Here is a 16,958-nt window from a genome sequence, read left to right as displayed (position 1 = left end):
CCATAAAGCCATTATTTTTATTTATTTATTTTTTGTTGTATTTTTTCTTATTTTATTTGATGCTGTTTTTAACATTGTGTTTGTGATTTTAACTGCTTGTTGTAAGGTGTCCTTGAGTTTCTAGAAAGGCACCCACAAATAAAATGTATTATTATTATTATTATTATTATTATTATAAAGGATGATGCAAAAGCAAAAGTTCCTCACCTGATTTAGGGTCCACAGAAAAGTATGGTTGGCCATGAAGAATGCTGTAGACAATCTCTGCACTGTTTCCATATGTAGGGTCATCCGCATCTGTAGCAGTGATCTGTCTCACAAATGTGCCTGGGCAAACCATGTGTCAACCCTTCTTAGAAGCAAATTTCACATTCCTGAAACCTCCAAATCAGTTATGCTTTAACTTCCACCCTTAAAACATCCTTGAATGCACCCAGGATAAGAAAATGATCCCAAAAAACTACACAACTAAGTCAATTTGATAACCAACTAAAAGGTATTAACATCTTAAGACCTCAAGACTTCAATTGTTAAATTACCTCATAGATAGCATTTGGCAGACAGATGGACCAGTAAGTCAGGCTTTGCGTGTGTGCGTGTGTGCATATGCTTCTGTTAAATGCAATTTCATCCCTGTTGAACCTCAAGTGAATTTTAGATACAGATTCTTGTTTTATCGAAGTGTTTTTGTACAGTCTGTGTAAATGTGATTTTAGTCCTACAAGTGATCATGGAAAAAGTCTTGAATAATTTATTACTGACTTTGCTTGGGAATTGGATGGAAAATATTAACAGTACCTGTCGGGGACATCTCAGCGACAATGGCAATGTGTGGTCCATCTGGAAATCGAGGTTCATTGTCATTGATGTCCTGCACCTTGATAATTAATTCTGACTCAGGCTCCAGAGGAAGATCTGTTCGGAGATCTACGGCTTGGGCTTTGAGTTTGTAGTGCGACTTTTCTTCTCTGCCACACATAAGAAACAGAATTATTTATTGAACAAAAGACCACTCTCACAATATGTAATAAAAAAGCTATGCTAGTTATGACTACATCCTCATTTTACTTCATATACAGTGTTGTGCAAAAGTATTTGGCAGCATAAGATATGTTATTTTGGCCATTCTATAATGATCTGATGAACTAGAATGAAGTCGATTGCTCCTCAGTGGAGTACAGATCTCTACCAAGGTTAGTAACAAATGGGCAAAAAATGGTGGCGCATAAGGTTGGTGTCATTGTAAATTTGTGGCATGCACTGTTGCATTTACAGAAGATTTATATTTGTCAGTTTGGTCCACAGATGTGCAAAATTCATGGTTTCTGAAACGATTTGGGTCAAGAAATTCATCATGATGTAGCTGGATTGATTTGACCTAGTATTTACCTTCATATACATGATGGCAGCCAATTTTGGGCTATCGAATTGTTATTTTTTTTAAATTGTTATAGAGCCTCAATATTTGGCTAAGCAGCTTTATAAAGCACATTTATTAAACAAGGTAACTCAGTGTGCTTTCATGGTTAAGAATACAACATTCAAAAGCATTTAAAGACTAAAGACCTATGTTGAATGGTGAATACTGTATGCTTTGTATATTATTTGTGCTGTTTTGAATCAGAGTAATTTGTCCAATTTGAGTTTTTAATTTGAGAAATAATAGATGAATTGAGGCGGTCTGCACGTCCACGTCCAAGTGCAGAAATCCCTGGTTCATTTCAGACCTCGAGCCTTCCTGTGTGGAGTTCTCCTCATGCCTACATGGCTTTTCTCCGAGTACTCGGGTTTCCTCCCGCATTCCAAAAACATGCATGTTAGGTTGATCAAATGCTCTAAATCGTCCCTAGGTGTGAGTGTGAGCACGGATGGATGTTCATCTCTGTGTGTCCTGCGATTGGCTGGCATCCGGTTCAAGGTGTCCCCCGCCTGCTGCCCAAAGTCAGCTGGCAGAGTCTCAAGCATGCCCGCAACCTTTGTGAGGGTAAGCGGATCAGATGATGGATGGATGGATCGATGAATTGGTTCAATCTAATTTGAATGGTTAATAATCCGTATAGGGTTAATAATCTCTTCGTCTTCCTCACCACCAGAGTCATCCTACACACCACCATCCTATGTTGTCTGGCTACGCTCTCACCTACCACTACTTTGCAGTCACTGATTTCCTTCAGATTGCACCGTCTACACAAAATGTAGTCTACCTATGTACTCCTGCCTCCACTCTTATAGGTCACCCTATGTTCCTGCCTCTTCTGGAAGAAAGTATTCACTATAGCCATTTCCATCCTCTCAGCAAAGTCCACCTTGTCTGGAGTCAAACCTGCCCATCGCCTCATCATCTTCTCTGTTTCCTGCACCAACATGTCCATTGAAGTCTGCACCAATTCTCTTCCAACTCTCTCACTTTGAGGGGTGTTTCTGTATCACTTCATCAAGGTCCAACCAAATTTTCTCCTCCTCCAACTCACATCCTACCTGTGGAGCATCCCCACCAAGAACATTGAACATCAGTCTTTTTTCAGCACTCTATCCAACACTCTTTTTACCACTATGACATTCCTAACAAACTCCTCCTTCAATATAACTCCTACTCCATTTCTTTTCCTATCTACACCATGACAGAACAGCTTGAACCCTGATCCTAAGCTTCTAGCCCTGCTACCGTTCCACCTGGTCTCCTGGACACACAGCATGTCCACCTTCCTCCTCTGCCTCATGTCAACCAACTCTCTATCCTTTCCTGTCATAGTTCCAACATTCATAATCCCTACTCTCAGTACTATACTCTTGGCGTTCCACTTCTTCCTACGGACACACCTTCCTCCTCTCCTTCTTTGACCAACAGTAGTCCATTTTCCACCGGCACCCTGTAGGTCAACAGCGCTGATGACGGTCATTGTCGGACAATCCAGTTTCAAATTCGAAGGTTTGATTCGCATGTTTGTTTTGGCCAAAATTTTACGTCGGATGCTCTTCCTGACACAACCCTCTGTATTTATCCGGGCTTGGGACCGGCACAATAAGACACTGGCTTGTGCCCCCTTGTGGCTACATTCTCACCACTCCGGACGCTAATTGGCTGTAAACAGTTACATGGTTTTTCAGGTGCCATCTTGCAGCTCATCAATCACTGTAGCTCGCATGGAACTCACTGTCTTTTTGTGAATCTTCCGTGATTTTTTTAAACATAAATACTGCGAAAATAGGCATATGCATGGCTGTGGGGTGTCACAGAATTAATAGTTTTCAGTTGTGTACTGAAATTACTCAGATGCAAGCAATGCAGAGTTTAAATATTTGGGCCACAAGAAATATGGCAAATGGCTTCAATGCAGTCATTTCACAAAAACATTTGATTCTGCCATTTCTAAAATCTCTTCATGAGCAGGAGAGCGGTTCTCCCAGTCGCCTACTCCTCACCACAGTAACCACAATCATTTTCACGCAATGGTGCATCTGACTTTCAAATGCTGTAAAGAAAGATGCAACATCAGCCACCACAACTCCTGTCACATTTAATAAATCCCATTGTGCATGCTAAATTCACCTGCTGTCATTTTCTTTTCCTAGAAAACACAAATTGCAAGTTTGCCTGTTAAGCAACTACAATCTTGAGTGCACCCAGTTACCAGATCAGTTTAATTTGCGTGATCAATTAAGCTTGTGCCTGTTTTTGCATGTGCAAACCTTTACTAAATCTGGACCTTAGAATACTAAACTAATTTAAAATATGTATATTTATATATGTATACAGTATATGTAATATGTAAATAAGTACTTAAATAGCAATACTGACCTGTCTAGTGCCATCAGAACATGTATGTCTCCTGTAATTTCATCAATTGTGAAGATGGACCCAGCTCCTTCTCCTGAAAGAGTGTACTTAACTCTGTGGTCACCTTGGTCCATATCTGTGTGGAGCTGAAAAATAAAAATGCAAAGATATGGTGTAATTCAGGGGTGTCAAACTCATGTTTGTGGGGCTGAGGGGCACTTGAGAGTTACGTCTTCCATTGGAGGGCCGTTATGACAGCGAAACCACCAGAATTTTAATCGTCTCATCGTGTTGTTACTTGTACACAGCAAATTAATGGCTGACTAGCTTTGAAATCAGCGCTCTCAACGATGACGTTTTGGTCAATTATTGTTCAAGTGACTGTCAGCGGGGTCACAAAATGATTGCAAAATCGCAACAGTATTTATTACGTGTGACAATTTGACATTTCGGTACAGGTTTTAGCAAGCAGACACAGGTCATTTTTTTCTCACGAGCCAGATAAAATAATGTGGCGGGCCGGATGTGGCCCTTGAGTTTGACTCCTGTGGTGTAATTTGTCATAACCAATGTAATTTTCACAGTGTTTTTCTTCAACTGCTCCATAATATTGTTACCATTATCAAGGTTGTCGAAAACGCTTCTTGCACAAGAAATGTATTCGTTTTTTGTTGTTGTTGTTCTTTTTATGCACACATGATATTTGCAGATTATATGGTTTTTCGACAGAAACAAAACAAACTATGTAAAAAAAAAACTCCACTCGAACTAGAACTATAATGTACCCACCAATGGAACTGAAGTCATGTGTTCTGTTAAAAAAAAGTCATACTTCCAATGAATGAAAAAAAAATGCAAATACAGTAATCCCTCATTACAACGCGGTTGATCTTTCACGGCTTCGCTGTTTCACTGACTTTTTGTCTTTTTTACAGTGCATTGTGTTCTGTATCTGATTGACTAAGGGACTGTAGACTAATGCTAACAGTCTCTGCACCTCATAGCCGTATAGCTTGCCATATTTTCTCCATGACAAAACCCACAACGTCGACAAAACATTCTGTACAGTATTTCTAAAAACTGTCAGTTGTTTGTAAGAAAAAAATTATGGATATTTTTTAAAATGCTTTGGCCTGAAAAAAGGTTCAATCTTTGGTTTCATTCAAAACAGTCCTGTATTGTACACTTAATAATTGAAAAAAATAAACATGACTGTGGTCCTCTAGCACTGGCCTTTTAATTATTCCTAGGGTGAGGACCAAAACACATTCAGCCATTTTGAACCCCAGCTGTGGAATAGCCTGCCAGAAAACATCAGGTCTGCAGAGACTGCTGATACTTTTAAGAGGACGCATAAGGAACATCTATTTAGCTTATTTTAGCTTTTAACTTATTTTTATACCGGTACTTATTTTAATGTGAGCCTTTTATATTTATGTATTTTTTAATTTATTTAGTTAGTTATTATAAGGAGCCTGTGTTTCGTCTTGGGGGGCCTCCATGCTGGGAGGTATGGTTCTTGTCACTCAGCGTGGATCATCCCTATTTGGATGCTGATTTTTTTTTTTCCTCAGATGGTTTCTCTGTGCTTTGCCATGTCTTTTTAATATCAGTAATGATACTGTAATGATAAAATTTGCACACATACCCTTATGAAAGGGTATGTGTGCAAATTTTGTTTGTGTGTGTGAGTGTGTGTGTGTTTGTGTGTGTGTGCATGTGTGTGTGTGTGCATGCATGTGTGTGTGTGTGTGTGTGCATGCATGTGTGTGTGTGAGAGAGAGAGAGAGAGAGAGAGCGAGAGAGAGAGAGAATAGGCTTAATGTGGGGATATATACAGTGTTTGGGTTTGTTGAGGGGAGGGGGGGGGCTCTTTTTAAGTTGTACGTTTGAAATGTTTTAACTCTACAGCATTTTGAGTTGCACTTTTATGTTTCAAAAGTCCAATATAAATAAAGTTTGGTTGATTGATTGACTACTTTAAGGATTTCACTTATCACGGGTTCTTTCTGGAACGTAACCCCGGCAATAAACAAGGGATTACTGTACAACAAATCATATCACAATGAAATAATATACAATGAAATAATATAATAGCCTAACTGTCTCTGTCAGTGGTGTCCAAACTATGATCTGGGGTCCATTTGTAGTCTGCAGTCCATTTGTGGCCCGCAATCCATTTGTTTGCGGCCATGACATAAACTAAAAATAACATTTGCCATGGCCCATAATGCTAATGAAAAAAGAGAGTGGTCTTGGCCAATGTGCAGGTTGTGGGTGTTAAAAAAATGTGGGGAGTTGAGACATCCATATCCCATATATATGGAAATTAATGAAAGAAAGTGATAATGGCTTCTCTGCAGCACTGGAGCGCCGCAGGGGACTGTTCTGGCTCCATTCCTGTTCATCCTCTACACCTCGGACTTCAGTCACACCACTCCAAACTGCCACCTTCAGAAGTTCTCCGATGACTGCGATTGTAGGCCTCATTACAGAAGGAGATGATCGGGAGTACAAAGGACTGACGAAGGACTTTGTGGACTGGTGCCAGCAGAATCACCTCCAGATCAACCCTAGGAAAACTCAGGAGCTGGTTGTGGATTTCTGCAGGAAACAGTCCTCACCTGCACTGATGAACATCCAGGGTATGGACATAGAGAGGGTGACCTCCTACAAGTACCTAGGTGTTCTTCTAAACAATAAACTGGACTGGTCTACTAACACGGACGCCCTGATTAGGAAAGGACAGTTTCCTACTCAGGAAACTGAGGTCTTTTGGGGTTCAGGGGTCACTCCTTAAGACTTTCTATAACTCGGTGGTGGCCATCCATTACGGCATTGTCTGCTGGTCAGGCAGCATCTTGGCCCGGGACAGAAAGAGACTGGTCAGGAGGGACAGTTCTGTCTTGGGCTGCTCCCTAGACACTCTAGAGGAGGTGGGCAACAGGAGGATGCTAGCAAAGCTAAAAGCTATGATGGACAGTCCCTCCCACCCCCTCCAGCCCGCCCTGACAGCACTACATAGCTCCTTCAGCCAGAGACTGTTACACCCACGCTGCAAGAAGGAGAGATACAGCCGCTCGTTCCTACCGACTGCTGTCAGGCTGCTGAATAAAAAATAAAATGTGTTATCTATATCTATATTTATATTGCACTTAATTGAACGGTGTACATTGAAGCTAACATTTATTTTGTGAATGTGTAGCCACCCTAGGTGCAGCTACTAGTGGCACCCTTCTATTAAGTTGTCAGTCAAGGGGAAGTGTGTCAATCTATCAAATCTATTTGAGTTAGGGTGCACTACTTAAGGTCACAGCGAGATTGGCAACAGCAGACTCTAGTTAGAGTCAAGGGGAAACCTCCAACAGGAAGAAGACACACTGACTGAGGTTTTTATAAAAAAAATATATTGAGTGAATATTTACAATAGGAGTAGATGGGAAACTGAACCAGAATGCATAAAGATGAACAAGGAAAAAAACATACAGTAAGTTAAATTGTTATCAGTTCTTATCAATTGTTTTTTTGGTATCAGATCTGACCCATAAAAAAAACGACCCAGATCTCAGATTCAACAAAAAAAGAGGGAAATCCTTTCAACTGTCCTACCACCCTCCAGCGGACGGGTGGCTTTGAAGTCCAAGATGTCCTTCACCAACGTCCCACGTGGCATCCAATCTCCAGACTACGTAGTCCAATCTTCTGATGGTCTATGAGTCCCAAAAAAAAAAAACAGCCTGCACATAGTGCGCAAGGCATTCACTAAACGTGGCAATAATCGGCTAGGGAAAATAACGATTTTCTAAAATTGGCTCGAACGAAGGCCACAGCGCTATTCGCCGTGAGCACGTTAGCTTAGCTCGATGCTAATACACTTGCTATGGAGCGCACGTGTCGGTACAATGGTTTATCCCTTTTTCTTTCTTTTATAACGGCACAGTTATATCTTATATCAACAGAACAACAATCTCCATTTTCACTAACTTCATTCCTGACTGTTTTTTTATGTTACAAATCGAATGCTAGAAATGCTAATCGGACATATTCAACAAAAAACACTCACCAGGAACGTTATCTCTTCTAAACCCTTCTCTTGCCTTGAGAAGAAAAAAAAAAGAAAGATTGCCACAGGATTTAACTTACTATCTTGTACAGGTAGAGGTTCAAGGACTAGTTTTCATTTATCGTTCTTTCGTTTCGACCCGCCTGGGAAAAGTGCGAGAATGTTTCTGTCTCTCTCGCTAACGGGTCCTCGCTCCGAGCGCTGCGGTGCGTTCATTGTCCCTCGGAAACAGCAGTATCACAAACAAATATCACCCTCCAGAACAAACAATAAAATAACAGCCTTATCAAGGCTGGGTTACACTCTCCCCCTCTAAACGGCATGAGTCCCTTCATGCCCCGTTACCCATCCTGGACATTATGAAGGCAAAGCTGCAGCCTTCGAGAACGCAACACATAAAGCTTGTATAAAAGAATTAATGGCTAAGCTCAGTGGCTCTCCCAACTCATCATAGGTAAACTTTTTAGGTCGACGTCTTTCTCTACCAGAGCGTCGCAAGCCTACCGTCTCTACGTCAACATCATCAAGTTCGATAGCCTCAGCAATAGGTCTAGAGTCTGATGGAATGGAAACCCTGTCAGTCAGGGTGTTTGTCATGTGAGGTCTTTGGATATCAACTTCAACCTGGTCTGGACATCTAGCGTCTGTGGATGATAACTCACCACTACCCAAACCAGGAATCTCATGTTGTGAGGCCTTGTCAGATTTTTCAAAGTCAAGTGTCGATCTGTCTGGCACTGCAATATCAGAAGGTGACGCTCTGGGTTGAATATGTGTAGGAGCTCGAGATTTTGGGGGAAACTTTTCAGTTTGGACATAGGGGCCCTTCGTGATTATCTGTGGCTCCCACGAGCCAATATAAGTGTCCTCTTCATCACTCTCTTCTATGTCACTGTACACTGCTTCAGCATCACCGTCGATGGTTTTCATCTTGCTTCTTTTGCTCCGTGTCCAAATCTTTCTCAAATTTCCTCCTTGAGGATCTGATTCACTTTGGTCCACAACAGGTAAGAACCCACAAGGGAGAAGTAAATCCCTGTGTAAAGTGCGGTGAGGGCCATCTCCGGTTTCTGGTTTAACAACATAAACAGGACTGTCTCTGATGCGTCTTACAACTGTGTGAATGGTTCGTTCCCAACGGTCTGCAAGTTTGTGTTTTCCTCTGATGTTAACATTCCTTACCAGGACTCTGTCACCGACATAGAGCTCAGCAGCCCTTATCTTTTTGTCAAACCGTGTTTTATTCTTCTCACCCATCTTCTTCGAGTGTTCGGAAGCAAGAGCGTAGCTCTCCTGGAGGTTGTCACGAAGAGTTCTGACATAATCTGCATGTGATTTGGGGCCACTTTTACCGGGGTAAGTACCAAGGACAAGATCAATGGGCAATCGAGGCTGCCTGCCGAACATTAGTTCATATGGGGAATAACCTGTTGTGTCATTTTTTGTACAATTGTAGGCATGTGTCAAGGTCTCGCCAATGGGATTTGTCCTTTTCCTCTAATGTGCCCAACATGTCGAGCAGGGTCCGATTATAGCGTTCTACTGGGTTTGCCCGGGGATGATATGGAGTGGTACGAATCTTTTTTACCCCGACGAACTCACAAAGCTCCTTGACTAACTTAGATTCGAAGTCTCTGCCTTGATCACTGAGCAGGCGACAAGGGAAGCCATATGGAATGATCAAATTATCCCAAAGAGCTTTAGCTACCGTCTTAGCTCTCTGGTCTCTCGTAGGCAGTGCTATGGCAAATTTCGTAAAATGATCCGTCAATACTAACACATTTCTTGTGTCTCGACTGTCTGGCTCAATGGACAAGTAATCCATACACACTAATTCAAGGGAATAAGTTGCATGGATGTTCTCCAGTGGAGCAGCCCTCTGGGGAATCCCCTTCCTCATGACACATCGGGGACATCTTTTGCATTTGTCTTCAATGGACATTGCCATTTTTGGCCAGTAAAACCTAGCTCGTGCAAGATGTAGGGCACGGTCAAAGCCAAGGTGACCAATCTCATCATGTACACCTCGCAAGGCTCTTTCACGGTACTGATGAGGTAATACCAACTGGTAGACAGGTGAATCTTTGTCTTTACACTTGCGATATAACACTCCATTACTGAGCTCCAGTTTGTTCCATTGGTTTAGCATGGCTTTAACATCAGTAGATTCACGCTTCATTTCCTTGGGTCCAGGTTTCACACCTCCTTCTAACAAGGTAATGACGCGAGCAATAGAAGGGTCAGCTCCTTGTTCTGTGCACCAATCGGCATCTGTCATTGAGGGCAAGACGTCTTCCCCATAGGCTTCAGGAACTGCTGAAGGGTCAATAGCTAGGGACTCCACAACAACAACCGGTTCTGATGGAAATGGAACAGAATGGCGCTGACACAATGCAGTGAAAGTTCCATGGTCTACTTGGTTGGATGCCTCAATGAGGCGTTCTTTCATGTCATTAATTCGAGTTCTCTCCTTGCAAAAGGCCTCATCTTCATGAGGTGGCTCTTGTGGCCGCCGGGACAAGCCATCAGCGTCTTTGTTTGCTTGACCTGCCCGGTACTTAATGGTGAAATGATACGTAGAGAAGGCAGCCAACCATCTATGTCCAGCTGCATCCAGTTTGGCACTTGTCAAGACATATGTTAGGGGATTATTATCAGTCAGGACAACAAAAGAGGAACCATACAGGTAATCATTAAACTTGTCGCATACGGCCCACTTGAGGGCCAAGAATTCAAGTTTATGTGTGGGCTAATTTTGTTCACTTTTGGAAAGCCCCCGACTAGCATAAGCAACTGCTCGAAGCTTCCCTCCCTGCTGTTGATACAGCACAGCTCCCAAACCATCCTGACAAGCGTCAGTGTGTAGTATGTATGGAAGTTGTGGGTCTGCAAAAGCGAGAATAGGTGCTGAGGTAAGTTTCTCAATGATCGAATGAAAAGCTGTCTCACACTCTGGAGTCCAGAGGTCAGCAAGTGAGTGATTGGGACGACGGGACAACTGGAATGGCTCTCGTTTGTAAATCTTTCCTCGTTTCTTTGGTGGATGATAGTTTGCAGTGAGGCGGTTAAGGGGTTTAGTTATCTTGGAGTATCCTTCAACAAAACGGCGATAGTATCCAGCGAAGCCGAGAAAACACTTCAATTCTTTGAAAGTAGATGGACGTGGCCAGGTTTTCAAAGCTGAGATTTTGTCAGGATCGGTATGAACTCCACGTGCATCCACAACATGTCCTAAGTATTTCACTGAATCTCGAAAGAGTTGGCACTTTTCTGGGGACAACTTGAGTCCATAGTCTCTGAGACGTGACAACACCTTCATTAACCTGTTTTCGTGCTCCTCTAATGTGTCTGAGAACACAATTAGATCGTCCAGAAAAACAAGCACTTCGTTGAGGTGGAGGTCACCAACACACTTCTCCATGAGGCGTTGGAAAGTGCCTGGGGCATTTGTGACGCCTTGTGGCATCCTGTTAAACTCATAGAAGCCAAGGGGGCACACGAAAGCCGTCTTAGGCTTGTCCTCTTCGGCTACTTCGACTTGATAATAGCCAGACTTAAGGTCCATGACAGAGAACCACTTTGCTCCACTGAGAGCTGCAAAGGTCTCTTCAATATTCGGTAAGGCGTATGCATCTCTAATGGTCCTCATATTTAGCTTGCGATAGTCTATGCATAGGCGAATTGAGCCATTCTTTTTCTTAACTAAGACAATGGGTGAAGCGAAAGGGCTTTCAGACTCACGAATTATTCCAGCATCGAGTAACTGTCTGAGATGCTGCTTCACTGCTTCTCTGTCACTTGGGTGGATAGGTCTTTGTCTTTCTTTGAAAGGTGTCTCATCATGTAACCGGATCTGATGTTTTACAGCAGTGGGGTGGCCATACGACATTTCATCAAGGGCAAAAACTTCAGAAATAGATTGTAGCTTTTTCTGGATGCGCTCTTTCCATTCACATGGGATGGGAGACTCATCAAGACTGAATGGGGGTCTATTGGTTTCCTGTTCCGGTTGACTTGGGGAAAACTGAGCTTGCACAGATTCTAAAGGGGAAACCAGCTGGGCTGCACAAGCTTGAGCCACGACACTAGTTGGCCGCAATGTCACACTATGTTCGCTCACATTATGCACTATGACCGGTACTTTGGTACTGGCCCTAAAGGGGATGTCCACTAAAGTCGATTCGATTAGCAGTCCTCCTGGTAATCTGTACTGGTCATGCTGTTCAAGCACAAATCTTGTGTTCTGGTTCTTCCGTCCTAATCTCACAATCCCCATAAGGCACAATTTTTGGTTTGCAAGGACTGTGATTGGCTTCTTACTATGCAGCATGACAGGGTAGGAATGAGTATCACTTCTCTGTGCCTGGGCAACATGTTGGAGGATCATTGCAAACTGTTTAGAAGGTAAGATCTGAATAAACTTGGGCCCATTTTGCTCCACTAATTGCTCATGGAGTCGCAAAAGCACGTTTGTCCCAATCAGTAGTGGGATTCTACTGTTGAAGTGGCATTCAGGAACCACAAGTGCGAGTACGACCAATTGCTGCTCTTTTCCCGCTATGTGCTGTGGAAACGAAATGTTCGTTTGAATGTAGCCTAAGTATGGGACATTTTGTCCTCCAGCTCCTTCAATCTCAAGAATAGTGTGGATGGGTTGGATGAGAAGATGGGAAAGGTGCTCTTTGTGAAAAGTTTCAGAAATTGTCGTCACTTGTGAACCGGAATCTATTATGGATTCGCATGGCGTACCTTCAACAAGTACAGAGGCTGCACAGCGTGGGCCTATAAGACCTTGGGGTAATATCAATTGAGGGTTAAAAATGTCAACAGGTTGGGTTTGGCATTCAATGCCCAGGGATTTGGGACTCAGAGAATCAAGGGTTTCAACTCCTGGACGTCCCACCGCAGGAGCTGTCACTAGTTTAAAGCAAAAGGAGCTGTAGTTTGTCTTGCAGCAAAGTCTGCTTGTTTCTTCTTTAACTCTGCATTCCTTTCCTTGACAAGCGTGGGATTTGGCTCATTCGTGCAATGGACTGCTATATGATTTCCTTCCCCACACTTGAAACAAAACCATGCACGAGGCATTCCAGGGATTCTTGTAGAGGCCTGTGTTTGTCTCATATTTACAGCCGAGAACTCCTTCGGATTGGGGGGTTCGGATTTGCATGTAACCTTCTGGTTCTGGACAAGTATTTGAACTTGTCTGGTCAATTCAGCAATTTGATTTTCAAGTTTAGCAGTTTCATTTGGGGGTTGCTCAATGGGTTGTGGGGATACAGCGGTGTTTGTCAGTAGGGTGGTGTCTCTCTCTTTTTTGCTCAACTTTTCGACTTGTCTCATGAGTTCATTGATTTTCAAATCAAGTTTCACAGTTTCGTTATCTGATGAAGTGGGGCCTACAAGCGGTACTTGGTCAAAGACTGGAATGCCAAATGCAGAGTGGGCATGTGCAGCAGCCTTTGTTGTACCCAAATGTTTCTTCATACGATCAAACTTGGCTGACCGTCGGTCTTCTTCTGTCCTCAACATGAGAAGGAGGTCAGGGAATGAGGGAGGAGAACCCTTTTTCCCTTCAAGTTGGAGACCTATTATCAAACTCTGGTCCCAGCAACCCCGAATAAATTGTTTAAGGAGCAGCCCATCTGCATTCGTAGCAGCTGCTCCCCCTCTAAAAATTACTCTGGTGAGAAGACTGTGGAGGCGGCTCAAGAAAGCAGAGGATTTTTCTCCGCTGTTTTGGTTCGAGCAAAGAAAGGAAGTGAAGAGTTCTTCTCCATCCTCGACAACACCGAAAGCAGATTCAAGCTGATCGACATAAGTGTTTGGTGACGCAGTGACACCAAGGGGCTTTACAATTTCAGAAGCAGGGCTGAGCAAGCTCTCAAGGATCCTCCTCACCTTGTGTGCATCAGTCAAAGAAGAGTCACTGAGTAAGAGATCGACTTGGCTGCGCCATGTCTCATAATCCACTTCACCGTTGGGCCTAGGACTTCGACCTGAGAAAGTGCGTATTCTCGTGTGTGATGTGTGAGTTGGCTCACTACGTACAATGTGCTCAACTACTACCTTCTGAACATGAGGAGGGTTGTAAAGGCTCTCATCTATGCGGACATTCCTAGGGCTAAAAGCGCTACTGGGTTCCATTGGTTCACTTCGATCGGAATAGTGAGTGGCAGTGTCAACATTCTGGTCGTCATTCGATTTTGTTGCAATCTTTGGTGTGGGGTCTGTCTGTGATTCACTTTGAAGAAAGCTAAGGAAGCCAACCTTCCCACTACTCCCCATAGACTCAAGTTCCCTAAGGTATCGACGGGCCACTTCTTTGCCCATCTCGCCTTGAGTGATGTCTCTAACAGTTTTAGAAGTCCAAACTGAACTTGGATCGACAGGGCTTACAAGTCCCCCTAAAGTCAATGGATCAATTTTCAGAATAGCCTGTTCTGATTCATAGACAACAAGAGTTCTGCCTTTAGGCTGATGTAACTCATCAGGAACTCGAATGACCTGAGCTATTTTGCCATTTATCACAAACACATCAGAAATGTTATCATCGGTGCAAATTTGTTCAACCCCTGTAACAAACAAGGTTTTCTGACCATCAATTCCAAATCGTTCACAAAGATCCATTTTTTTTCTTTGCAAAGAAAATCAAATAGACTAACCTGTCACCTGTGTCTTAGGGGTTGCGTTGGAGGTAACTAAGCTGCTATGCCAATCTCCTGGCTGGCTCGCCAAATTGTGTAGCCACCCTAGGTGCAGCTACTAGTGGCACCCTTCTATTAAGTTGTCAGTCAAGGGGAAGTGTGTCAATCTATCAAATCGTTCTTTCGTTTCGACCCGCCTGGGAAAAGTGCGAGAATGTTTCTGTCTCTCTCGCTAACGGGTCCTCGCTCCGAGCGCTGCGGTGCGTTCAATGTCCCTCGGAAACAGCAGTATCACAAACAAATATCACCCTCCAGAACAAACAATAAAATAACAGCCTTATCAAGGCTGGGTTACAAATGCAAACACTTTGTTCTTCTTATTTCTTCTTTCTACCCACAATCTTGCTGCTGTAGACTGTAAATTTCCCCAGTGTGGGACAAATAAAGGATATCTTAATGCGCTAAAAAAAAATCCTTAAAAACAAGGTTGATTTGTGAAAGATATTTACATCATTCAGAAATAAAGTGATAAAACAATTCGTAAAGCTAATGCAGATTTTTTTTCAATTTAAATTATAGATGGGGCAAATGGTGATGGAAAATTGATACGGGAACAACTAAATAAGCTGACAGGAGGAAACAAGGGATCCAGGTAAATGGCATGCTCACAACTGACCAGGGAATTATTAACAGCTTCAATGATTTATTTCTTTATTTATTTTTAATACAGTCAATTGAGAAACTGACGATAAACCCTGAATGTCCAGACACAGGCAGCGCGGTGGCTGACTGTTTAGCTGAAGAGTGCAGCCAAAGAGTGCAGAGGTGCAGGGTTCGATTCCTGTGTGGAGTTCTCCCCGTGCCTGCCTGGGTTTTCTCTGGGTACTCTGGTTTCCTCCCATATTCCAAAAACATGCATGGCAGGTTAATGGAACACTGGAAATTGTGCCTAGATGTGAGTCTGAGCGCGGACGTTTGCTCATCTATGTGTGCCCTGTGATTGGCTGGCAACCAGTTTTTCCTCTCTCACTATTGTGCTTCTTCATAGCGTTAGATTTGAATATGTACAGTAATTTGGGCAGTGTATCCTGTGTTTGAATGTGACATAAATAAACCTTAACCTTGATCACAGTATGTTTGTTTTTTTTATTTATTTATTTTTTTAATGATTACTGTACTGAATAATGTAGGAAAAGGAGGATCTTATGTAAGGGGGAGGACCAGATACGTTTATTTTTCCTCCTCCACCCTTTCGAGCATGTGATAATCTGCTTTGCCATATTTTGAATTTGTTTGTGTATTTTCTTCTATATTCAAATGTTTCCATTTTAATATGAATATTATTTTATTTACATGTGTGAAATAGGACGGCCTGGTGGTCGAGTGGTTAGCGCATCGACCTCAGAGTGCAGAGATCGTGTGTTCGATCCCGGCTCCGGCCTTCCTGTGTGGAGTTTGCATGGTCTCCCCGTGACTGTGTGGGTTTTGTCCGGGTTCTCCGGTTTCCTACCACATTTCAAAAACATGTGTGGCCGGTTAATGGAACACTCTAAATCGTCCCTCGGTGTGAGTGTGAGCGTGGCTGGTTGTTAATCTGTGTGTGCCCTGCGATTGGCTGGGAAAGTTTGTGAAGTCTGGTGAAGTTTCACAAAACCTCAGATTTCGATCTGGACTATAACTTAAAGTTGTCTGTACGTTGTACAGTCAATATTGATTTTACGATGGCATCAATTACGCATTAAAATGATTAATTTTATTTTAGGGAAAATTAACAGTTTTCACAGCATCAGATTTGTGTTCCACCGTAGACGTTCCTCTTTATATACATTATGACCATAAAAGAGTTCACCATACCTTACCAACGTACTGTGGTCCAGATCCCATGTATTCTTCCAGAACAAAGAACTGGTTCCATATCCAACCTCTTTTAATACGCTGAACATGTGTCCTTCCATGTCTCAGCCTTGTCCTGTCCTCTAAGGATGTCATGGGGTGCATCACCCCACCTTTTTTCCTAAACTGGATCTGAGGGCAACGGGGAATGGGGGAAGTGTCAACCAACAGGAAACAGGAGCACACCAGAAATACAGCGGTATGTTCCCATGTGATCATCAGGAAGAAGCTGGTCATTCCACTTGTTAGTTATTTCAAGGGTAATGCTGTCGGGTCGGCGCAACAAATTTTGGATGTTTTCGGTGTGGATCAAGCCAATGTATGCAAATGAAGGTCTGCTTTGTTTGCTTCCTCCTGATCTTCTTTTCAGATCGTTTTTTCCAATCAGCGTGGATTCCTAAAGGAAAGGATACAGATTACAAGATCGATTCAGAAATGAGATGTTTTTGAATATGTTTTATCAACTGCATGAATAGGTGGGTTTCCGGGCATGGCAGGGGTGGCAGCTTCCACCTGCACCAAATGCCCTGCCACCCCAGTTGCCAAGCCTATGGATGGATTAGAAATCTTCCTAAACTTG

At 42.9% G+C, this 16,958-nt stretch overlaps 1 protein-coding gene across 1 annotated transcript in view; it reads right to left on the bottom strand.

Annotated features, from left to right (window-relative positions):
• The window catches only part of LOC147195564 (cadherin-12-like), a 94,004-nt gene extending 77,389 nt beyond the window's left edge, over nucleotides 1–16,615 (bottom strand). Inside the window, exons 1-4 of the mRNA XM_086129527.1 lie at nucleotides 16,340–16,615; nucleotides 3,800–3,924; nucleotides 799–968; nucleotides 208–327 (exon numbers count right to left, since the gene is read on the bottom strand). Of these exons, the coding sequence (XP_085985653.1) occupies nucleotides 208–327; nucleotides 799–968; nucleotides 3,800–3,924; nucleotides 16,340–16,615 (691 nt within the window). The remainder of the gene's footprint in view (nucleotides 1–207; nucleotides 328–798; nucleotides 969–3,799; nucleotides 3,925–16,339) is intronic.
• Nucleotides 16,616–16,958: the final 343 nt, after the last annotated feature.

Source organism: Hippocampus guttulatus, chromosome 14 (genome assembly GCF_054856545.1).
Source record: "Hippocampus guttulatus isolate MCC_2025c chromosome 14, RoL_Hgut_1.0, whole genome shotgun sequence".
In the NCBI taxonomy this organism is placed as follows: domain Eukaryota; kingdom Metazoa; phylum Chordata; class Actinopteri; order Syngnathiformes; family Syngnathidae; genus Hippocampus; species Hippocampus guttulatus.
The sequence above is the reverse complement of the archived record's forward strand: the minus strand, read 5'-3'. Positions and strand labels throughout refer to the sequence as shown.